This window comes from Eretmochelys imbricata, chromosome 21 (genome assembly GCF_965152235.1).
Source record: "Eretmochelys imbricata isolate rEreImb1 chromosome 21, rEreImb1.hap1, whole genome shotgun sequence".
NCBI classification, from domain to species: Eukaryota; Metazoa; Chordata; order Testudines; family Cheloniidae; genus Eretmochelys; species Eretmochelys imbricata.
Genome location: NC_135592.1, coordinates 9253209 through 9277164, shown reverse-complemented (window position 1 = coordinate 9277164; position 23956 = coordinate 9253209). Strand labels below are relative to the sequence as shown.

The window sequence follows — 23956 nt, the reverse complement described above, 5'->3', positions numbered from 1 at the left end:
TCGTCTTGGCAGAAATAAAGAACTGTCAGGGCCAAAGGAAAAAACCCAGTGGATTCGCCTGCTTGTCAGCATGAATCTTACAAGCGGACGAAAGTGCAGCGCTGACGTTTCAACATCAAAGTGTCGGCCTTCGTTCTCATGGACCTGGGCCACTTCCTATCTGTAGCTACCAGGAAACAGGAGGGTGGAGTGAGGGTCCCATATATCCCCCCAGGAATGGACGTGGTAAAGGGGGAACTCGTGCTCTGATGTCGGTTATGAAGCCCCCTGCCCCGGCAGAAACAGGAGGAAAGCAGTGGATGTTAAGACATGGGGGCACAGATAAGCAAACAGGAATGTGCTCCTGCCAAAGCACAGGGCTGAACTGTACCTAGGGTGATTCAGAGGCGTACTGCCTCCTAGTCAGGAAATCCAAGGCACACCCACTGAGACATGCTCAGACGTCCCAGCTCCCTGGGTGTCACAACTCACGAGCGAGGCCAGCTCCTCTGTTGTAGCTGTTTGAAACGAACCCTCGTGGAAAACTGGCTGGGTCTTTATGGTGAGTGCAGCGGCTGGCCGGAGCGGTGTCAGGTCAGAGGAATAACACGGCCACTGTTTCAAACACCAGGAGTTTCTTAGCTCGGATAATTATTTTTCTCTTGTCAGGCTTGTCTGTTTAGATTGTAAACTCTTCAGGGCACGCTGTCTCCCACGCTCTGTGTTTGTACAGCACCTCGCACAATGGGGCACAGCCCTAGCTGGTGTTTTGGGTGCTCCTGCAATACCAATGGTAAAGCAGTGCTCTCCATTTAGGATAGATCACTAAAGAGTGATCAACTTTTGCTAGGTTTTTTTATGCACCACCTTGTAGAATTGAATAGAGTATTCTAACGCCATGAAGGACCGTTTAAAAAACCTCCATAGAGAGGGTTTCGTTCTCTATTAGATCCTGTTAGATTTTACAGCAATTTCATACCGCTGTTTAATTTCTATACATCTTGGCTGGAATTTTCACAGACGCCTCAGTGAATGAGTTGCCTTTCAAAACCCCAGCCTCCATCCTTGCTAACTTCTTTACTATTCTCGCCCTTTTTCCTTTAGATGCTTGCTTCCTCAAGGGCATCTCCGACTTTTCTTCCACCAGGATCGCTCTCCCGTGGATTGTGTGTCTGAATTAGATCTTATAAAGAGCTCCAATCCAAACACTCTGTGCTGGTTGCTCTTTGGGCAGGACCATAGCCTGTGTATATGGTACTGGGCACAGAAGATAGTAGCAGTCATATTTCAGCAACGGCTAGAGGTGCTAACAGCAACGGGACCCCCTTGTGCTAGGTGTGGTATATACACATAGAGAAACTGCCCTTGCCCCCAAAGAGCTTACAGACTAAATACACAAGAGAAAGGGTGGGAAGGGAAAGAGGGACATACAGAGGAGACATGACTCACCCATGGTAACAGCAGGGCCGTGGCTGAGGTCCTGAATCCAGGCCAGCACTTTATTCACTGAACCACACTGATGGCTCTCTCTAAATTATAAATCTATGCTAGCCACTACATGGAAATGACACCCACGCCCATTCACACTTACTGACACTGCATCAATTCTGATTTCATTGGCACTGGTTTAAATCCAGAATAACTCCACTGATGTCACGGGGGTTACTCCAGATTTACACCAGTGGAGAATCTGGCCTATTTAATAAACTTGGAAATATTGGATTGTCAGGTTCGAGGAAAAAGCCATCGGTGTAAAAAGCAGTCTTAAAAAAAAAAGTGGCAGTAGATATTTTATCTAAAAATGTTACAAAGTCAGTTCCCCTAAAGCAAGATATAAAGTAATATCGCGAGTGAGTGTGGAAATAGTGACTCCAAATGTAAACTGCCCTTGTCATTAAAATATTACACTAGAAAAGGGAATTTGTGACTTGACTTCATTCTGTCACTTTAAACAGTAATACTGATAAGTCTAATCATATGTTGCCCTCCATCTGAGTATCTCAAAGTCAGTGAGTTAAACCACAAAACCCAATATTGTCCTCATTTTGTAGCTGGGGAAACTGAAGCACAAAGAGGGGAAAGTGACTTGTCCAAGGATGGACGGTGAGTTAGTAGCAGAGTCAGGAAGAAAATTGGTCTCTCCTGACTTCTGGCCATGTGTCCTAGTTCCATGACAATCCTTCACACAGGAATATGTAGTCGTACTGTAAGTATATTGGGCCACAACTACATCGGTATTTGGGAGCATTAGTGCTGGAGGAGACAGGCTGGAGGAGACAGGCGTTCACGCAACGCAAGGGAGGTTTTGATGATTTCTCAGTTTTGGCTCGCTGTCCCTTTTCGCTCCCTTGCTGCTGTTTGAAAATTGATCTTTTGAGTTTAAAGAAAAACAAATTTGGATTAAAAACGTGGAGCTCAAAGACTTGAGCATTGGCAGAGGGATATAGTAAGCCCATGCTTGTCCCACATATCCCTCTCCCCACACCATACTTTGACTGCTTAGCTCCACTCCCACAAAAAAGAAATCAACTTTTTTTTCATTCCTTTTTAAAGTGGCTTTGTGGATTGTTGTGTCTGTTTGTTTGTTCTCACTGCTTTTTTTAAATCGTAGTGCCAACCAGCTTATTATAGGCTGCATGAACTCCAAATATCTCCAGCATGAAGGAAACTGGGTAATCAGCCCTGAATGCAATTTCCTGTGTGAGAGACGGGAGGCAGAGCTTACAGTCTGGAGATAGACTGCACAAACTTGTCCAGTTGTAACCTAACACTGCCCTGAAGAAAGAGCTGCACAGATAAAGAGAAGTGAAGTGTCTTCTTTATTTGAAATTGCAGGACATTCCTGGCAGGGACAAGGCACCAAGCAGGACACTTTGAAGGAATATGTAAAGACAAAGGAAGGAAGGAAGGAAGGAAGACAAGTTGAAGAAATCTAGCTGAAGAGGGCTGGAGGAGTAGGGTGTTTGGAGAAGGGAGCAGCTGCAGAGACCTGAAGGAGACCTTCACATGGAGAGGACAATAGGATGATACCCCACTTGTGGGAGTTCCATTAAAGTGTAAACAAAAAAAGTGAGTTTCTCCAATGTGTCTCTGTATTCTTGGGGGAGTGGGGGGGAAATTGGCCGATCACAGGATTCCTCAATGCAGCTGGGACTGAAATGTGTCTGGAGGGAAGCTTATGCAGAGCTGGAGTTTCCTGCAGCTGAACAATCAAGCAAACTATTGTGCATGTGGATGCGGCAGTTGGGGAGAGGTGTCCTGCCGGGGTGAGTTAGAAATCCCTTCTTGGGGTTGTGTGATTTCCTTCTTGTCTCTCCACCTAACGTCTTCATGCTGATTCATTCCATGTGAGAGTTCCTCATGGCTGGGTTGTTTAGCAATCTTCAGTGAGCTTCTCTCTCTCACTCTTTCTCTGCATGTGGCGTGTCTGGCAGGTCCCAGTCAGATGTCCCAGGTGAGAAGTGATCTCTCAAGCCGTTCTGACTCACTCAATGGAGACCCCGTGCCGGATCAGACACCCTTCCTGCCCACTAGTGCAGGTAAGCACAAGGGGCTTTTGTCTCTCTCGCTTTAAACTTACAGGGACTTGTCTCTCTCTGGCCACTGGCAGGAGCCCTAGGCTTCCCTGTTCTTTTTATTTGTTAAGTATAAGCCTTTGTCCAACTTTCTGGATTAGAAAGAGAATTGTAGTTCTTTGTGGCTGAGCACAATGTGAGCTAGATCCTCAGCTGGTGGAAATCAGCATGGCTCCTCTGGACTTAAAATAGCTAGGCTGGTTTACACCAGCCGCCGTGTGCATATATCCACCGCACAATGGGGATCATCAGAACCCCAGCTGGTGAAATCCAGTAAAGCTAATGGAACCACACCAGCTGATGATCTGTGGGTGTGTGGAGGGGGATGGTGCCACTCGGACAAGAAACTTTCCTGAAAAGTTTCTGCAACTTTCCCATTTCCAATGGGACTTCACCAAGAGCCAGGATCGGTGGGAGCAAGGGCGCTGGGGATTAAAGGTGCTTGCTGAGCTGTTTTCCCAGCTCGTGGAGGGGAGAGGATGTTTGCTCTGCTGGAGCCAAAAGGGTTAAAGAGCAGGCAGACTAAATGTTGCAGAGACTTATTGGCGAGGGGCTCACCGCCAGGCTTAAAGCCCACTACTTCCTTTCCCATTTTCTCTCTCTCTCTCCAAAGACACTATTGTGCTCTCGCATGGCTGGCTGTGTGGGATGGAACCTCTCCGGAGGGGGGAAAAGGGAGCTTGGGTTTCTTTCTGCTGCCTCCTGTCTGTGTTGCAGACCATGCAGCAGGAGCCCTGATGCAGCTGCACTGGGGCTTTGGCTTCTCACAAGAACTTTTGTGTCTATTCAGCCGCCGTGTGTTCTTGGGCTCGGGCCAGCTCCTTGCGAGATGCGGCTTCCCCCCTCCCTCACTCTGGGCCCTGATCCTATTAAATTTAAAAACATTCTCTCGCCCCTGCTCCCTACCCAGAGAAACCTGTCTCCTTTATTCCTTCCCCAGATCGGGCGTCAAGCCCCACAATCGGAAGGTGGGGAGGCTCTGTGTTGCTGTATGTAGGGGGCTCCATCCAACACCCATGGACTGGCCAAAGATCAGAGAAGATCAGTGCTCCAGTGGCAAACCATTGGGAGACCATGGGGCGGATCAGAGCCTGATCCTGCCACCTTTGCTCATGGCACGTGGCGCTGAGTCCCATTGATGCCTGTAAGATCGCTCAGTAAATGCTACTCACAAGGGGCCAGGGCTGCAGAATCAGGCCCTAAATAAGTGGGTTCCCTGGATCCCCGATTGCCTCCATCTCCTCCTCCCACCTGGAGCAAATCCAGTGAAATTCCACTCCCCGTGAGAGCCCTGATCTGGTTCCACGCATTGTGCTGTGTTAGCTGCAATGTGCTGGCTCTGCGAAAGCCTCCTCTTGGAGTGTAGCTATTGTGTGTGGGGAGGGGAATCGATTGGACCAGACGAGCTTTCCAGGCTACTAAATGATGACTCTCCCCCAGCTGACTCTGAACGAGTTGTTGTAGACGTAATAAGCGCTCCTGCAATGCACCAGGACCGCTCTAGAACTCGAACTCTACGGGAATGTTATCCTGTTGTCGTTATTATGGCAACACCGTAACGCCTTCATTTGCATTTGCCGTAATGAGAACGCTGATCGGGCCGGGGTCTTTGGCTTTTTCTGGGGCGGGGGGGGGTGTCACGCACAGTTGGAGGACCTCCATCATCAGCGCAATTGGCTTCTGCAGATATTTACATGGAGAAACTAGACTGAAGGGCTGAGTGAGAGGAATGGATCAGAGCAGGAAACTGACCACTAAAGGTGAAACACAGCCTACCGTGTGTGCTGTCAGAATGAGACACAAAAGAGGCCAAATTTATTCCTGGTGTAACTCCACTGATGGACTTCTCCTGCAATGTGCCAGGGCCCAGATTTCAGAGAATACATTCCCTTGTTATGTTCCCCCAACATTTCCAACCGGATACTGTGTTCCCCGCTTCCTGTCCCACACTCTTGTGTGCTGTTGCTGTTTGCTGTTCAGTGGCTGACATGTTCCACCCCAGAGGTGGCTTCATTTTAATGGTGGGTGAGCAGTCCATAACAACTGCTGCGGGGCTGGGTGGGTTTTACTTGGGAAGTTAGCCCGAGCCTCCGCTGGTACTTGAATCCAAGTCTTCAAAGTCCCATGCTAGCACCTTCACCACTGGGCTACATCTCTTCACAGCCTGCTCTTGGGGCATGGGACTTTGGGCTAGCTCTAGGTTGCTACATAGCAGAGGTTTGACAGGGCAAGAGTTCTCAGCTTTCAAAACACCAGAAGCTCCTACCCCTGTTTGCAAAGGCACCAAGTGCCATTGCTTACCAGGAGACGCTCACTGGTCCATGCAGACCCAGAGTTCCACCAAGAAGAGTCCATTCCTGCTCTTTGCTGAGGACTGAGGTGACATGTTTGTTGTTGTTCTTTATCCATCAGGGTAAGAGCAGCTGCTCCTTGCGGCCTTTCACTCTGCAGGATTTTCATCCTTGTTTGCAGGGCACTCCGGGGATGGCATCCAGTTTGTCCACACAGTGTTATTTGCTGACAGTTCCGTGCAGAAGCCTTGTCTCTTGGGAAGTTTCATCCGGCGATTCTGCCTCCCTGTTCCTACATGTAGGATTTGATCATGGGGATTTGAACCCAATAACCCTTTCAAATATAATTAAGGAAGCCAAATTAACTTGGTGAGATTGAGTTGATAAAATAGGTGGGGAAACTGAGGTGCAGGGAGGCTCAAGGCGAGCGAACATGTGGCAGAGCTGGGGACAGAATCCAGGTCTCCCCACTCTTAGTCCCATTCCTGACCACGGAACCATGTGGTTTCTACCTTGTGAAAAATGACGTGACCTGGATATTTCTTCTGGGATCTGTGTCCCCTCTCTTAGTGGCCGTCTCTGAAGATGGATCCCAGGTTATCACAACCTTCTTCTCACCGCAAGGAGAGCTGGACCCAGCTCCCTCTAGGTACCATCAAAGCAACCCCTTTGAATTACCAGAGGGCAGCACTAGAGAAAGATGAGAATGCTCTGGTTTCATGTCCAGCAGTGAACGAGTGAACACAGGCAGCCCATACACAGTCAGATGCCACCTTCGTATGGCAGCAAGTTGGCTCGTACGGGCCAGTCTTTCTATGACCTTACTTTACCATGAATACCATACAGACTTCTCTTTCTTCCTCACTTCCCTAGAGCTGGTTGGAAAACATCAATTATTTTCTCATGTGGCATTTAGGGGCAAAGAAAATCTGGGGTGGGTTAGGGTTTTCTTTTTGGTTTTTGAAGAGAACTTTAAAACAATGTATTGTTTCACCCCCCAAAAATCTCCAGTTTCTTGATTTTTCATTTCCCTCCCCCTTTTCCAAAATAGAACAAATGGAGGAGACAGCTGACACAAAGATTGGGAAGGGTTGAAGAAAAAATGAAAATTGTAGAAAAGAAACGAATATTTGAGCAGGGTTTTTTTGGGGGGAGGGGGAGCCATTTTCCATCAAAAAATTGGTTTTGATGGAAAAATTTCGACAAGTTCTACGCTCCTCCTCTCTCTCTTTCCCCTGCCCTCTTTCTCCTGGGTACACACAAAACCTTTCCTCCCCTCTTTGTCCTGTGCACCCCGGATAGTCTCTCTGGCCACTCCACACGCAGCATAAGCATCTCAGACCCAGTGAGCTCGACTCTGCTCCTGTCAGAGGCATGCCCAGCTGCCGGTGACTCCCCAGCACAACTGGGAGCAGGTCTTGGCCCAGGGTGTTTCGTTTCTTGGCTCCCCTTTGACTTCCACTCCCCGGCTTGGCTACAGCAGCCAGCAATTCTGTGACTTCTTCAGTCTGAACTGGGGAAGGGGGAGTGTACTTACCATGCAAGTGTGCGCACACAGTGGTTTTTTTGATCATTCACAATGAGTTTGCCCTGAGGTATAACACGGGGCTGAAAGCAGTTCTGTCTCGAGGCCCCAGCCCAGCCCCCCTGTACTGCAGGCCCAGCCCCTGTGACAGGCCCAGACAATGCCTCTTTCATAGAGGGTGCAGCAGACGCCTCCCTCGGAGTGAAGCTTATCTGGAAATGGGAGCTCTGCTGAGCTGGGTTTGCTGGGGTGCAAACCACAGGTTGCCCTTCCCAGTCCGTTGTCCTGCCCATGCCACAGTCAGGATCAATGGAGGAGGCACTGGGACTGGAGGCCTTGTCCACACGGGAGAGTTTTTCCAGTATACGTTTTTCCACTACAGCTCTACTGGTGTAACTATGCCAAGAGACTGCGTCCACACCGCTTTGTGTACGCCGGCTTAAGCCGCTTCTCTTGTGAGTCATGCAGCTCTGTGCTTTTTCAAAATAACTGCACTCTTGGCAGGTCTCCCTTGGTGTCCTATTCCACCACTGCATTCTCTGCCTTCAGGGGTTTTTCTCGTGTTGCACGATCAGGTACCTTCTGGAACCTGCTGGCATCCTGGGACTTGGGGACAAACTAACAACTCCCATGATGCCTTTCCAGAATCATTTGGTTTTAGCAAGCTAGCACCACTTTCAAACTGCTGTCAGGCCATATGGGGAAAGCCCTTCTGCTTGGCACGATCCTGACAGTCGGGGATACAAACAGTATTGGGGACTGAGGGGTGGGGACTTTTGTTGTTTTGGTGGTCTCAGTCCACCTACCCTTCTGTCAGATGGGCTGCCAACTTGTCCTCACTGCTAAATTCGTACTTAAGACTCATCTACCTGCTGAGTTGCACCAGTTCAACGCCAGGTGCTGCTTGAAACCGATTTAGGTTCTGTCTACACGGTGGTTGGCAGTGTAATTTCCAGATCGGGTAGCTATACCCACGCCCACACGGATTGAGCTCACATGCTAGAAATAGCAGCATCACTGCAGCTGTACAGGTGGCGGGACAGCTAGCCACCCCAAGTACATCCCTGTCTGAAAGCTTAGGTACGTCTTCACACGGCTGGCCCATCGCACGGCCCATGCTGCCACGGCTATACTGCTATTGTGTACTAGCTTGATCAGAGCTAGCACTGGGCAGACTCATGGGTTCCAAGACCAGAAGGGGCAATTACGATCATCTTGTTTACCGTCCTGTATAACACAGGCCAGAGAACTTCCCCGAAATATTTCCTAGAGCAGAGTTTTGAGAAACACATCCAGTCTTGTCTTGATTTAGAAATTGCCAGTGATGGAGAATCCACCACAACACTTGGCAAATTGTTCCAGTGGTTAACTACTCTAACCATTAGACATTTATGCCTTATTTCCAGTCTGAATTTGTCTAGCTTCAACTTTCAGCCATTGAATTGTGTTCGACCTTTCTCTGCTAGACTGAAGAGCATATAATTAAATCTGTGTTGCCCATGTAGATACTTACCGGCTGTAATCAAGTCACCCCTTAACATTCTCTTTGTTAAGCCAAATAGATTGAGCTCTTTCAGTCTATCAGGCAGGTTTTCTAATCCTTTAATCAATCCTTGTGGCTGTTCTCTGACCCTCTCCAATTTATCAACCTCCTCCTTGAATTGTGGGCACCAGAACTGGACACACTATTCCAGCCCTGGTTGTACCAGTGCCAAATACAGAGGTCAAATAACCTCTGTACTCCTACTTGAGATTCCCATGGATACATCCCAAGATCACATTCGTTCTTTTGGCCACAGTGTCACACTGGCAGCTCATGGCCAGCTCATTATCCACCCTAACCCCCCACATCTTTTTTCAGAGTTGCTGCTTCCCAGGAGAGAGTCCCCTATTGTGTAAGTATGGCCGACGTTCTTTGTTCCTAGATGTACACATTTACATTTAGCTGTATTTCAGTTCATATTGTTAGCATGTGCCCAGTTTGCCGAACCATCCAGATTGCTCTGAATCAATGACCTGTTCTCTTCATCGTTTACCACTCCCCTGATTTTTGTTTCATATGTAAACGTCATCGGTGATGATTTGATTTTTTCTTCCAGGTCATAGATAAAAATGTTAAAATGCGTAGGGCTAAGAACTGATCCCAGCAGGACCCACCTAGAAACACATCTGCTTGATGACGATCCCCCATTTACAATTCCACTTTGAGACCTATCAGTTAGCCAGTTTTTAATCCATTTAATGTGTGACTCATTAAATATATATCACTCTAGTTTTTTAATCAAAATGTTGTGCAATACCAAGTGACCTCCAGTTCCAGTGTAGACCTACCCTTAATTAAACTTGTGCAAGCCCATGTATGGATGCTCTTACTTTGATTTAGTTTAAATTGCTTATGTTGGAGGACTATGTAGGACTGTATATAAGGAGTGAAACTAGAGAAGGAGGGCCAGATTTCAGGCGGGACCTAGTTTTGTGTGACATTCGGAACTTAGGACTGCAAACCAGTGGCCAGTCCTCTCAGTATCCAGAGTAGCAGCCGTGTTAGTCTGTATTCGCAAAAAGAAAAGGAGGACTTGTGGCACCTTTTGTTAGGCTCTAAGGTGCCACAAGTACTCCTTTTCTTTTTCCTCTCAGTATGTAACCTTGGCCTCTCTGCATGCACAGTGAAGGTCTCTTTGTACAGTTCTGCCTGCCTGCCATGTTACTTATTGAACAGATCAGGAACAGGTTTAAACTAAGTGAAAATAAATCTTTTTTAAACTGAATTAAGAGAGTTGGCACACTAGAGTTGGCAACAGTTTAAGTAACTTGATTGCAAAATGCATGTGTAAACAGCCTCTTTAAAAAAAAAAAATTAGAAACAACCAACCAGTTTTTTTTTATTTGCCCCCCCAAGAAACAACAAAAAGCTTTCCGCGCCAAACATCTATATTTTGTTTCTCCAAGTTTCGTTGCAATTAGTGAAACTGCTGCATTTGTTTAAAATTTCAAAAAAAACAAACAAACAAAAGATGCTTTTTGGCATTTTCAAAGATTACAGTTTCAAAACAAAACAATCCCTCAACTGGGATCTGCTGTTTGCCCTGAGAGTGCCGCGTTCTTCCTCCAGCTTCTAATTGAATTTCCTTTGAAATCGCCTGCCGAGATTCCAAGAGTTGCAGAAACCGGATAACACCCCTTTTGCTTTTTCTGGAGTTTTTCATATTTTCCCAGTAGCGTAACAAGGTGTGCATGGCAGTTGTGATCTCTCCATCTGTGTGCCCCATAGCCTGATCCCTCCTTGGGGGATTTTGCGTCAGAGCCTGGGTTCACCATGGGCCCTATGTATGGGACATCGTTCGTCTCTTTCACCGGCTTTGTGCTTGGGTTGTCCTGTCCTTCGCTTCTCAATGCCAGGCTGCATGGGAGGGTGGTGGAGATGCCGTGACCAAACATGGTCTTCTGGTTGAAATGCTACTGTGCAACTCGGTAGCTCTTGGTTCAGTAGCTCACACTGCCACACGGTGCCCCATGGCAAGTCACAGCTGCCAACATTTTCCAAAAGTGGCTAGTCTTTTGGGGTGCCTCCATTTCTGGGGCGCCCTATTTAGAGACATCTTAAAGGGGCCTGATTCCTGGCTGAGCCAAGCACCCGATCTCTGAAAATCAGGTCCCTTTAAAGGTGTCTCTAGCTGGAAACCCAAAATCATTCATCATTTTTGCAAAGTCTTGGCCTACTTTAGTGTGTGTGTGTGTGTGTGTGTGTGTGTTCCCTGTCTGTAAAATGGGAGTGACAATACTCCCTTCTTCTTACCTTTTGCCTTCCTTATCTATTTAGATTGTGAGCATTTGGGGCTGGAGACTTTCCCTTACGTGTAGTCTACGCTGCAAAAACAAACAAGCAGGGCAGTGCAGATGTTCTTACTGAAACCTAGTAACGGGAAGGGTCTCGGAGCCTAGACTCTAGCCCAAGCCCAAACATCTACCCTGATATTTTTGGCCCTGCAGCACAAGCCCCATGAGCCTGAGTCAATTCACCTGGGCTCTGAGACTTACTGCTGTGGGGTTAGTTTTTTGTGCAGTATAGATGTAGCCTGTGAATACAGACCGCACCTAGCACAGTGGGGCCTTGTTCTTGGTTGGGGTAGGTCTAACACGAAGAAGAAGAAGAAAAGGAGAAACACCCTCTCTCTCATCCTCCCCAAACCTTTGCTGGGGTTCTGAAATGTTCTGATACTTGTCAGTGTTTGTGGCTTTTTATGGTCACTTCTGATTTTCAGCGAGGTCTTGTGAAAGTCCTGAACCCAAGCCCTGAACCCAGGCTTCAAACTTGCAGAGCTCATGGCTAGTCAGATCTGTGGTTTGTTTCCATTTGGAGAGCTAGGGCCAGATCCTCAGCGGGTGGCAACCATCATAGTGCCACTGACTTCAACAGAGCTGTACTGATTGACACCCGCTGAGGCTCTGGATGATAGATGAACCCAGAAGGAGGTGCAGATTCCAAACACCTTGAAGTTCAAACCCCGTGTTTTGGCTCAGGCCCATCTCAGGTGACAGGAAACATGCATGCCCAAAAGAACATGAGCAAAGCGTTCACTGGGATGTCTCCAACCAGCAGCAGAGAAATCTGGTGAGAACTAAGCTTCTCTCATCCCTACAAGGAAGGGAGAGATAAAGGGGCCTCTGCTTGACCTTTGGCCAGTGCTTTGTAGGTTTCATCTAATCCCCCAAACTCTGCATAAGGCACCTTAACACCCTATCATTTTGGAATGTTTATTGCCCTCTCACCCAGGAATACACTCTGTCTTGTACATTCCAAGTTTGGCTGTAATGTCTCCTTCCCTGGATAAGGAGGTTGAAGATTAAAGAGAACACGGTATCTGTAGAGGTCACGGGCTGCAGCGTCTGATGTAGGACAATAGTTTCTTGTGCTGAGCTATGGACTTTTGTGCCCAAATTGACCACTGTTTACTGTAGGCTTTGCTGAGGGGCACTCTTGGACCAGCATGTTAGGTACTGTTTCAGCTGCAGGATAAATAATCTGATTGAAAGAGGAATGCAGAGACCGGGACTGGGTGGATTAGGGAATTAGCAATGGGGGCTGGAACTTCTCACCTCTTGGGCTAACTCTAGCCCTGCTTGGGAATGACAGAAAGATGGTATCAAATGATGACTGTTTGGTGTTCTCTATGTATGGCAGGGCTCGGTTCCTAGTGGGCTGAGGCCCTCATCATGAAATAGCCATCCCAAGTGGCACTGACAGGCATTGCTGGAGACTGAACTGCTCTTTCCTCACTATACGTGGCCGCTCCAGGTCAGGACTCAGGCATGTTGGCAGGGTGGGGAAATCTGGCCCTGTTGCTTCCCGTGCTGTACCTGTTTTGTGGATAAACAGGTGACTTCAGGCTGCACAGCTGTCAGTCCAGCCTGTCTCGCAACCGTTGTCAATTCAGATGCACCAAGCAGGATTGTGTTCACCCAGTCTGGCAACTCTCTATTCCAAGGCTAAGAACGCAGTGCAACGTGTTCTCAGGAGCCAATGCAAATTTGCATGGAAAGCAAGTTGGGCAATTTAAGGTCTTCATGAGAAATGACTTGCTCCACCCAAATGGCATAATCATTGGACTGCTTTGCAGTCATTAGATCAACAGCTATGTAATCTGTGGCCCGTAAAGCTTTGTGCTGCTTTTTTAAAAGGAGTTTATTTCCATATCGCCCTGACCCAGTTGAGGTAAGTGTTATGATCCCAGGCCCAGATTGGTCTGTCTATACTCAGTACCACCCCAGAAATTCTGGATTCTCTTCCCTCTTCTAGAAGGGGCGTGTTGTCTACTGCTTAGAGCAGAGGGGAAGCTGGGATTAAGGACTGCAAAATTCTGTTCTTAGCTCTGCTGCTATGTTGCCTTGGATGGACACCTCTCTGGCTTCCCCTTCACCTCCTTGGTCGAGTGGGAGTAGTAATAACTCTCTGTTTCACAGGGTTGTTGAGGTGAGATTGTATGAATGTAAAGTGCACTGAGATCAGGTACTGTAAAGATGGGCCCTTGTACAAAACCCTAAGATGGCTAGCTGCATCTTAGAATGAAAGGTGCTCGATAGGTGCAAATTATTGTTCTTGTTAATAATGATGTGCATTTTGGCCTGCCTGAGTTCAGGGGACTGGACTTGATGACCTCTTGAAGTCCCTTTCAGCCCTACATTTCTATGGTTCTATGATCTTGGGTCCCTTGGTTTTATCACAACCCTCAGTCTTGCTGACACATGTACTGATCCAGCAAAGCCCTTAGGGACCATTCACAAGCTGGACGTGTGCACAAATGTTTTGCTGAATCGGAACCTTACTGCATTTCAGCATCTCAAGATGTTTTGTAAGCTCCTCCATGGAGAACCCCTCTCTTGTCTGTTTAGATTGTATGCTCGGCAGGGCTGGGACTGTCTCTTTGTGCATATACAGCAGTTAGCTTGCTGAAGTCTCTAAGCATTGCTCTCATACAAATAAATAGTAATAAGGCTGCATTCTGATCTCCTGTAAGAAATATTCTTTGAATAGGAATTTCCCCATGACTTTCCACAGTAAAAGAATTCAGCTCACTTCTCTGCTACTACATCATCCTCTCTAATTCCCCACCAAACCTTCTCGCCTTGGGGGCCCGGGTCTCCAGTCGTGCACAGGCGGCTTTATTGCTTCAAATGTACATTGGGAAACTATTATTTTTGTTCATTTCTGGCTCGCTGTTCATCACAAGGAGACTTATTCTTGTATCAATGGCTGTCTTCATTGCAAATGAAGGTGTGTTTTTACCTCAAGAAAGGTAGGGGAGATAGGTTTGATCTCAACTAGCTAAATCAAGAGACAAACTACCTGTGCCTTGTTGCCATGTGGATTTTGCACTAAGATAGCTCTCTCCATGTAAAGACACACTTTGTTTTCGAAGTGAAGACATAGCCACTGACAGTGTTGAAAATCAGGAGGAATTGCACTGAAGTCAATGGGGTTTTAGCTCTTGTAGATAGCGGAAGAATGAAGTGTCTCATACGGGAGTTTATTTCCAGTTTTTAACCTGTCCTGAAATATGTTGTATTGTGTTGTTCAAACAGCTGGTGTTTTTAGCTATGTGCGTCTCCATTTAGCTGTGCTGGTTTCACTTTACTTCTCTTTAATTTGAGGGGGGAGGTCTGCTCCGAGACACACAAACGTTCTCTCCCTCTAATACCGCGGCTGAGTCTTCTCCCTCTCCTACTTCTCCATGATGAGACTTCTGCCATGTCCCGAACTGTGAGCGCTTCCTTGGTAAAAGGGTTTCCTTGTACCATGCTGGGAGTGGGACATGGTTTGGGTCAAGTCACCTGAATGGTTTAACCTTGACTGTTTGTTTGTATCACAGCAGTGCCTAGAGGCTGCTACTCAGCTCAGGGCTTTATGGGTGCCCTGTATATAGCCAGTGAGAGACCCTCCCTGTTCCATAAAGCATACAGTCTGAAGGTGGGATTTTCAAGGAGCCAAAGGGAGGAAAGTGGCCAGATTCTATTTTATACTTCGTGGGAGTTGAATGCCCTTGAAAAGCCCAACCTCAGTTCACAAGGGGGTGGGATAGGTTGTTTTAATATCCCATTTCACAGATGGGGAGCTGCGGCCCATAACGGATTACAAAATTGTCCATGAGAGGAGTTCTTGCAGTGATTCTGAAGCAGCTGGCACTGGCCATTGTCAGAGAGGGGCCCGTGGGCCGACTAGTCTGGCTGTTCCTATGCCTTTATGTCTCTACCCACCAGAGCACTATAAATAACAAATAATAATAACCCTGGTGTGGAGCTGGCGAGTTATTTGTGTTTGTGCTAAGGAAGTAACTTTTCATAGAAACAAACATTTGTGACCAAACGCCTCGTGGTCCAGCAGCCAAAATGTTTTATAAACCATCACCCAAGCGTGCCGAGAAACACTAGGGCAAACGCCACCAGTGTAACCAGTGAGGTATGGAAATCGGTGAAAGCAAAGCTGTGTTTGAAGTGTCAGGAGCTCACTGATTAGCTTGCGCTGTGCTGAGGTTTTCTGGGCATTTCTCTTCCCCTTTCCCCCTCCTTTCTCTGAATATCTTTGAATCTGAAAGGCTTTAGTGCATTAATTTCAGACTGAATGTAAATAAGCCATTTGGATTTCTCCCAGTCGAGCAAACTTTCAAAACAGAGTTTTGTTTTCTCTCTCTCTCTCTCTCCCCCCCCTTCTCCAATCTGGCACATGGGATTGGAGGATTTTTCTCTGCACTCCCTCCACCATATTCTAAATCGCTTAATCAAGTTCTAAAATAGTCATTTGGGGAGGTCAGTAAACCACCTGGATGGATTAGGCAGTATACATGGGAAAAGCAAGAGAGATCACTCAATCATTTTATCTGAAAAAAAAAAAAAAAAACAGATTAGAAAGCTCCCAAACCGTATATTGTTTCACAGTAGCATGTTGATAATGGCAAGTACCTCAGTAGAGTATATCTTTGTTTATCTCTCCACCCACCATCATCTTTCCTCTGACTAGTCATCCCTGAGAGATTAAAGGAAAGAGAAAGATGAAGACAAAAATGGCAAGAGAATCCATGCCTTCATTCATATGAAAAAGGGACTCTAGCCAACACGCCAGATACAGATGCTCTTCAAGTTTGGAAGGGCATAAGTCTGGATCAAACCATGGTAACTCCCCCTCCCTGTCCTCTTTGGAATGGGTCAAACCAATGTTCTAGGTCCAAACACCCCAAGTTTTGCAAAAAGAAGAGGTTTGCTTCTGACCTTGGCAATCAAAATACATCTCTACCTTCAGGGCACAAGGCAACCTCTAGCTCAGAGAATTAGGGAGAAACTTTCCCTCTTTAATTTTATATAGTTTCTTGTACCGCTCTCATCACCAAAGCCTGAGCACGTTCCAGTAATGTATAAACAGATATAACTAGCCTCTGACATGTCAGGAAGTTATTCTTGAATTGTCCACTAGGCAATTTCTTGCCCCTTCCTCTGTAGCAGGTGGTACCACTAGCCATTAGAGATGGGACATTGGTCTAGCTCCACCACAGCTCTGGTCTAGTAAGGTCGTTCCTATGTTGTATTTACGACATGCTTGGGGCAACTAAGTAATTAGCGATGGGAAGACCTCTAAAGGTTCAGCTAAGTACCCACAAGTTTTAGTACTCCAGGATTATGTATATGTACACCATTGCTGACAAACACCTGTCAGGGATGGTCTAGGTCTTGTTCCTGCCTCAGTGTGGGGAGATGGATTAGATGATCTCTTGAGGTATCTTATAGCTATACATTTCTGCGATTCCTCTAACCCTTAGCCAAACCTCTTAGAGCTTTTCAATTGGGGTGTTGGCAATAACAGTCTTTCTTGGACACTTCCTCTATTGTGGTCCACAAGAACAAAAGAAAATGAAGAGGAATCTAAGAAAATATGCCAGTCGTCCTTGTGACCCTTGACTTGTATGAAATCTGAGGTCATTCTAACTTCCCTCTGAAGTCAGAGCAAGGGTTAACCTGGGTTAGCTGAACTTGTGTTGACTATAGCTTGTCCCTTGTTTATACTCGAAACTAAATTGAATTCCGTCCTGGTTCAACTAACCTTGACTACTGATCATCAGTTGCTGACGGTGCAATTTCCAATTGTTTGCAAAAGAGTTTTATGACATGTTGACTAGATCATGATAGCTAAACATAATCTAACTCCCCCCACCCCCCTACACACACACACACCCCTTTTTATCCTACTCAAGAGCAGGCCCAAATGTTGGCCCATAAGTTTCAGAGCTCCACTGGGAATGTAGTACCACAAAAATAAATCCATCCAATGAATGGAATGCCCTTCTACTTGTAGCAGGTGTTATTTTTGCACACCTTATATTGAATGAATGGTACAAGGTGCCCAATTAAATAGGTGAAGATACATCCTGACACATTACTCAGTGTCACCAACTCTGTTTTTCCTGCAAATCCTGGGTTTTTTCTTAAAGTCCCAGCTTCTGGAGTCTAATGATGCCATGAACATTTCAGCTTTCCTTTTTTCTTAAGTAAGTTTCTAGTCCTTGTGGTTGAAGGAAAAAAATCCTGAAAATAGGATCCAAGTGCATCCTAAAGGCTCAGAAACCAGAAGGCAATTGAAAAGAACATTTTTTTAAAATAATCTCTCGCTCTTTAAGCCAATCTCATGATTGATGCCTGATTCATGATTTTTGAATGCTTATTGCATCCTTTTGTTTCTGTGCTTATAAACAAAAATGGTTTCCTATGCCCAGTTGGCATTCATTTTCTTCCCCTCCAATATATTTTAAAAATATTATGCAGAAGTTATGTTGTTTGCTTCGTTAATGATGCACTACGGCTCCATTTTGTTATCTAAGCAGGACTCAGGCATGTACTTGTAAAATGGAAGGGGAAATCCATTAAACTGCATGAAGCCAATTGCCAGCGTGCTATCCTGGTTAAGCAATGGGCTCTCTGATCTTGGGCCTGATTGAGGCGCAGACGGTATCAGCGTTTGTATAAAAGTGTAATTGAGGAAGATGCAGAAATGAGATTTTAGTCAGCAGAGTAACCCAGTGATTAGGCCAAGGGGCTGGACCTCAGGACCCCTGGGTGCTATGCTCTGCCTCAGTTTCCCCACTTGTAAAATGAGGATAATAGTTGTCCTATTGGGTGCTGAGGCTTGAATGAAAGGTGATATCAAGATGCCCCATGTGGTAAAGGGAGGCTGGTGGGATGCAGCAGCTATATGGCATATACATATCAATATGTAACTAGGAAATGAGAAAGGTTAGGATCAGGCAATCCTCAATCCCAAAATGCCTGATGTTTTGTTAGCACTTAATGCATCAACCCCTAGTTGCTAGCATCCAGTCAGTGTCTGCTCACAGCTGTTTGTCAGGGGTGACTCTGGATTCTGCTACAGGGGCTCAGCAGCTTCCCGGGGAGATCACTCGGAACCCCAGAAGATTTCAGGGCAGCCTCAGTCTGGTGTCTGCTTCTAGTGCCATGAACAGCTCTCTCCCTGGAGGTCAATGGAATGTCTGGCTTTGCGTGAGAGGAAAACAACCAATTCCTGGCCAGGGGGTGTTGAGTGAAGGATAATGTGGCTGAGCGGACAGGGCTCTAGGCTGGGAGTCAGAAAAGCTGGCTTCTGTTCCTGGCTCTGTTGCTGAACCTGCTGAGTGGTCTTGGGCAAGTCCCACTCTGTGCCTCAGTTTCCCTTCCCAGCCTTTGTTTGTCGTGTCTACTTAAATTGTCAGGGTGGGATTTTTAAAGACATTAAGGCTCCTAACTCCCATTGATTTCAGTGGGAGTTCAGTGCCTAAATACTTTCAAAAAATCTGGCCCATAGCCCTTTGGGGCAGGGATGTTCTCTCACCATGTGTGCGTCCAGCACTCAGCACACTGGGGCCCTCAGGTGCGGCCAATAATACAAATAATTACGACAGCAAAGAGGTAAATATGCATGGATTTCAGGGGTCATTGAGGGTTGCTCAATGCCTTGCAGCATCAGTCTCCCCAGGTGTGTTGTGCAAAGGATTATCAAGCAGATCAGAGTCCCCAGGGCTGAACAAGGCTAGGTAGAAGCCACCTACTCACAAACACTGTGTGGGAAAGCAAGTGCTGTACACATGTCTTTAGCTCCTTCTTCTCTTAGAGCATCTGATCCAGACAGACCCCCACTGGGCACCAAACCCACACGTTTGCAATACAATATTGGGCACCTTGTTATGCCAAGTATCTATTTCAGTGATGCAAGAAGTATGCGAGTTCTATTTAGTGTTATACCTGATGAGACTGAAACAATATGTAACATGTGGCTACTTCCTCCCTGAAGGCATATAACTCCTGGGGTACCTCGCAAAGGGATGATTAGGAGCCAGGACTCCTGGGTTCTACTCCCAACTCTGCAGATGGTTCGCCATGCAAACATAAGGAGGTTATGTCATCTCTCTGTGCCCACCTGTAAAATGGGGATAATAATTACCTGCCTGTCTGTTTCACAAGGCTTGTTTCTAAAGCGCTTTGAGATCCTGAGATGAAAGCTGCTGTATGAGTGTAGGGTGTTTAGTTAATAGTATTGTTTTCCCCTGGGCCTGACTGGGTCTGGAAAGCTCCCAGCAGGGAAAAAGATGCAGGAGGGACATCAAAGCAGGGGTTGATCTGCCTTTTTGCAGGGTCCCTCGAGCCTGTTTGAAGTGTGAGCATGTCTGGGCAATCTCCCTGACACCACTGCAAGGAAATCTGTCTGAGCTCCGGCCAGCAAAGGTGCCCACGCCCATGGGGCACTGAGCTGTTAACGATGAGACACGCGCGTTGACGCCAGATCATGCCAATCACAGAACCACAGAGAGTAGGAGCAACTCCTGCCATTCGGTCTCAGTGCCAGGAGAGGTTTTGGCCTGCTTCGGCAGCTCACGTGCTCTGTGGAATGCTTGTGAAGCGCATCGCGGCGGGTCTCACGTGTGGGCACGCGGCTGAAGAGATGCCAGGGAGTGAGTCAGTGCATCTCACGCAGGGGAGAACCAACTTGTCCAAATTCTCTCCTGCTCTATATTTCTGTCTGTTGTCTGGCCTGTTTGTTCCAATGGAAATGAATCTAATTGCCAATTTCCTCCCTGCATCTCTCTGTTAGTATAGGAGACCTTGTGTTCGGTGTAATTAACCATGTATGAGCAGTGTGCCTCCCAGCCAGGTATCTGTTCGTCTGTCAGTATTACTTGTTTTGCATTAGCGTCGACAGCCTCCATTGTACTGGGCACTGCAGGTACATCAGAAGAGACTGTCCCTGCCTGAAAGACCTTATATTCTAAATGGACAAAAGGGGTGTTACAATCCCCGTTTTATATTTGCGGCACAGTGACTTGCTGTGGGGTCTATTACAGAGCTGGGGATTGAAACCAGATCTCCCAAGTCCTTGTTTAGGGTCTTAACCACAAAGTCATCCTTTCTCTCATCTTCTGGCAGGTGGTAGGCCCCAATTATCTGGAAGACTAATTTTTCAGATGTTGGGTCCCATCCTTTAGTCACTTGCATTGGGGTAAACCAGGAATGACTTTACTGAAGTCGGTGAAGTTACAGGGGGAGGAAACCTGTGTATGTGACCATCAAGCCCCTGATAATATATTACATTGTAGGCTTTTCTGAGTAGACAATCATGTCTTTTCTAATTTTTGAAGTGTTCTGTCTATTTAGGGCACCCCATCAAAGTGTGTGAATAATAACCTCTGGGCCAGATCCAGCTGTCCGATAGCACTAATGTATGACCGTGTAATTCCATTCATATCAGTTCTGGGTTTACACAAATGCAGTGGAGAACCTTATGATCACATGGCCTGAAAGGTAACCTCAGGATCACGTGTGACTAAGGGCTTGAACCAAAGCTCACTCAAGTCAATGGAATTTTTGCCATTGGCTTTAGATCAGGCCTATAGGGCAAATTTTGCATGTCCTACTCAGGCCAAACTCTCAATAGGAGCATGATTGAGACCAGACAAATGACTGCAGCATTTAGCTTTGTGTGGCCACTATTTTATTTACACCCAGGCATGCACCTCTTTCTCCTAGGACTTGGGTTTTCAAGGAAGCATTAGAACATTTCCTCCCCTTTGCCCTGCTTTGAGGAGTTCACACACTTCTATTTCCTGCCCCAGCTCACTCTGAGTGTTGGACCCAAATTCTCAATGCAAACCTTTCCTGAAGCTGCTGAATTTCTCCTGGTTTCACATCAAAACTAGGCAAAATCACATGCCTGTGGGAAAGTCCGATAGAATGGAAGAGGGCTGAAAGCAACAGGGTTCTACAGAAATTACTCTAACAGACCTCAAAGATTTCATAGAGAATGAAGGTGGGAGAGAATTCTCTGCTGGATTCTACAGGGTGGTTTGAAAAACCTCTGGAAAGATCACTGTTTTCTATCGGCCTGTCCCATAAGGGGATTTAATCTTGATGTTCGTGTGAAACCATAAACCAGTCCAGATTTGCTGGTACGTAGAAAACAGCTGGGAAGCAGTGTCTCCAGGGTGCACATTCCACCTCCAAGCACTGGAGGGGTTAAATTCTGGGGAATCCCTCTGAACTTAAAAGTAGGGCTTAGCTAGGCTGAAAGGCTCAAGGATCTTCAGCTGCATTTTTCAGCCAGGATAGCATCACACATGTTTTTGCCTTTCCTACCAAAATCTCACGTGCCTCTGTTGACTGTCTGTCTAGGTGTTTATATTGCCCCCATCCATCTCCGAGCACCTCACCATCCTGAATGGATTTTATCCTCTCAACAGCCCAGTGAGGTGGGGAAGGGTTATCCCCATTCTACCAATGGGGAGCCGAGTTAACCATTCAGGAAGACTGTAGCAGAGCTGGGAGTCAAATCAAGGTCAAGTCAATCATTTCAAGCACCAAGCTCATGCTCTATCCAATGGGCCATCTTCCCCACTCTCTTTGTTGGATAGCTTTGTGTGTACGAGGTTGCACTCTTCCCCTGCTTTTCTCTCCATTAGCCTCTCAGAATCTGGTCCAGAGTCCCCGAGAGTCAGGGCAGCGTCCCGCTGACCCCAGCAAACTTTGGATCAGGCCCTCCTCCTTCGTGTCATTATGGCCACTATAATTATATGTGTGAGGTCTGCCTCCCTTCCTCCCCGTCTGCCTCCTGCCCTGTCTGCCTGCATGAAGGATCTCTTGTTATCTTGAGTATAATGAGGGCTCCAAGGCCTGCCGCTCTCTCCCCGCCCTCTGCCCCTGCCCGCGTGCGTGTAGGACCTCTTGCTATGGTCAGTGTAATTATGGGTGCTTGGTCTAGCTTTATCCTCTGAAGGTATAATTTAGCTTTATATAAAGTGCGGTTCCACCCCGATGCTGCTGCACCTTCAGCCCGTTGTGTAAACGGTTGCTATTCTGGGAACCAAGGGAGCATGGGGGAGGGTAAGAGGTGGGTAGGCCGACTGGGAGCCCAGTGGAAGAAAGTGAGGGGGGCTCGGCAGAAAGGGGCCAACTCCTCACGTTCGCTGGGTCTCCAGCGGCCTCGTCCGCACAAGAGGAATGACCCATGTCTAACATCACGCGATCCCTCTAACACGTCCTGCATCCAGACGCCAAAGCCATCTCAGGGTGCTGCAAGCCGTGCCTGGCTGCTGTAGGGTTCCCGCCCACCCCCAGAGTTAACCAGGACTGAAGCTGAACGGTGCCCCATCCATCGTGTTTCGGCCCATACGGCTGGAAATCCGTGTCATGTCACAATAGCAGAGCCGAATGAAGTCCGCATCGGGCTGTCCCACAGTGCCGCGCTAGCCATCAAGCTAACCCAACACTTCATTCACAATGGGCCCCAGACAGGTGGTAAGGATGAGGCTGCACAGGGCTTGGATTCTGGGGGATCTGTCCATCAATTCCATTGCATACCAACCGACACCCCTGCCTGATCTTGTTCCCCCATCTGGAGAAAGGGACTTGGAGGCCTGCCTCACTGAGGCTAGCATCCTCATCCATACCTTCCACCAAGTGCTGAGGGCTGGATGTCTGGTTTGTCCATCTCCTGTGGGCCAGGCCCCTTTGACAGAGACCTGTCAGACAAAAGCCAAGGCAAGAGAATTTCAGGAGCTGGGCAATCCAGAGGATTCTGGCTGAAGCTGGGATGTGTGACAACCGGCTGCTCAGTCTGTGTGGGTGTGAAGGAGCTGTACCTTTCCAGCAGGCTTCGGGAGCAGATGGCGTGTGCCTGATGGCCACCTCCTCTTTCTCACTGGTCTTGCTGTGCCGCTGTTCTGTTGCGGTAACAGCTCTCCCCCGTTTCTCGTGCAGCGGCGTCTCCTGGGTGCCAGCTGGGACTGCGGCAGCATGGGCTGCCTATCGCTCAGTGCCCTCTTCCTGCCATCTGGGATCGCCCTGGGCAGATCCTCCTCAGAGCAGTGCCCTGGCAGTGCCCCCTATGGTTCCTGGGCCTTTCTTTCTGGAAGTGCCCAAAGCCCATGCCGACGAAGGCTCCCACAGCATGGGGCTTTTTATTCACCCTGTGATAGGATGCTGCTTTGAGAAAGCAGTGCTGTCTGCAGGAGTCCCAGGGAGCTTCCACACGGCAGTGCCCTATCCCTGCTGGATAGAACCCCTGGCAATGTGAGCTTCCCCACAGCAGTGCCCTGAGGGTTGCTAACTGGGGCTCTGGTAGCGTGGGCTTTCTCCCAGCAGTACCCAGGCGAGACTCCAGGAGGGTCTGAGTAAAAATGTCAAATTTTTTTTCCACAAATTATCATGGGGAAAATATGGATGTTTCCAATTTCATACCAGGCCGCTATGGATAGTCTACCCTGTCTGCAGCAGGGAGCCTCCCAGCCCAGCTCAACAGATTCGGGCTCATGCTACCACACTAACAATAGCTGTGTCGGTGTCGCCTTTGGGGCCGGAGCTCGGGCTCTGGAGCCTGGGGCAGGAAATGGGCTTCAGGGCCGGAGCCATAACTTCCAAGTGCTGTCTGGTGGGTACTTTGAGAGCACTCGTGTGAGCTCTGCAAGGCCAAGGCTGGGAGCTCACTGCTGCGGGCTGCGTATGGGACAGAGCGGTTTTGCTTTTCACAGGGTAGCCAGTCGGACCTCAGACCTCATGACCATTTC

The 23956-nt window shown here is 47.6% G+C and overlaps 1 protein-coding gene across 1 annotated transcript in view; it reads left to right on the top strand.

Annotated features, from left to right (window-relative positions):
• Nucleotides 1-3424: 3424 nt before the first annotated feature.
• The window catches only part of MDFI (MyoD family inhibitor), a 34924-nt gene continuing 14392 nt past the window's right edge, over nt 3425-23956 (top strand). The window contains exon 1 of the mRNA XM_077839518.1: nt 3425-3518. Within this exon, the coding sequence (XP_077695644.1) occupies nt 3425-3518 (94 nt within the window). The remainder of the gene's footprint in view (nt 3519-23956) is intronic.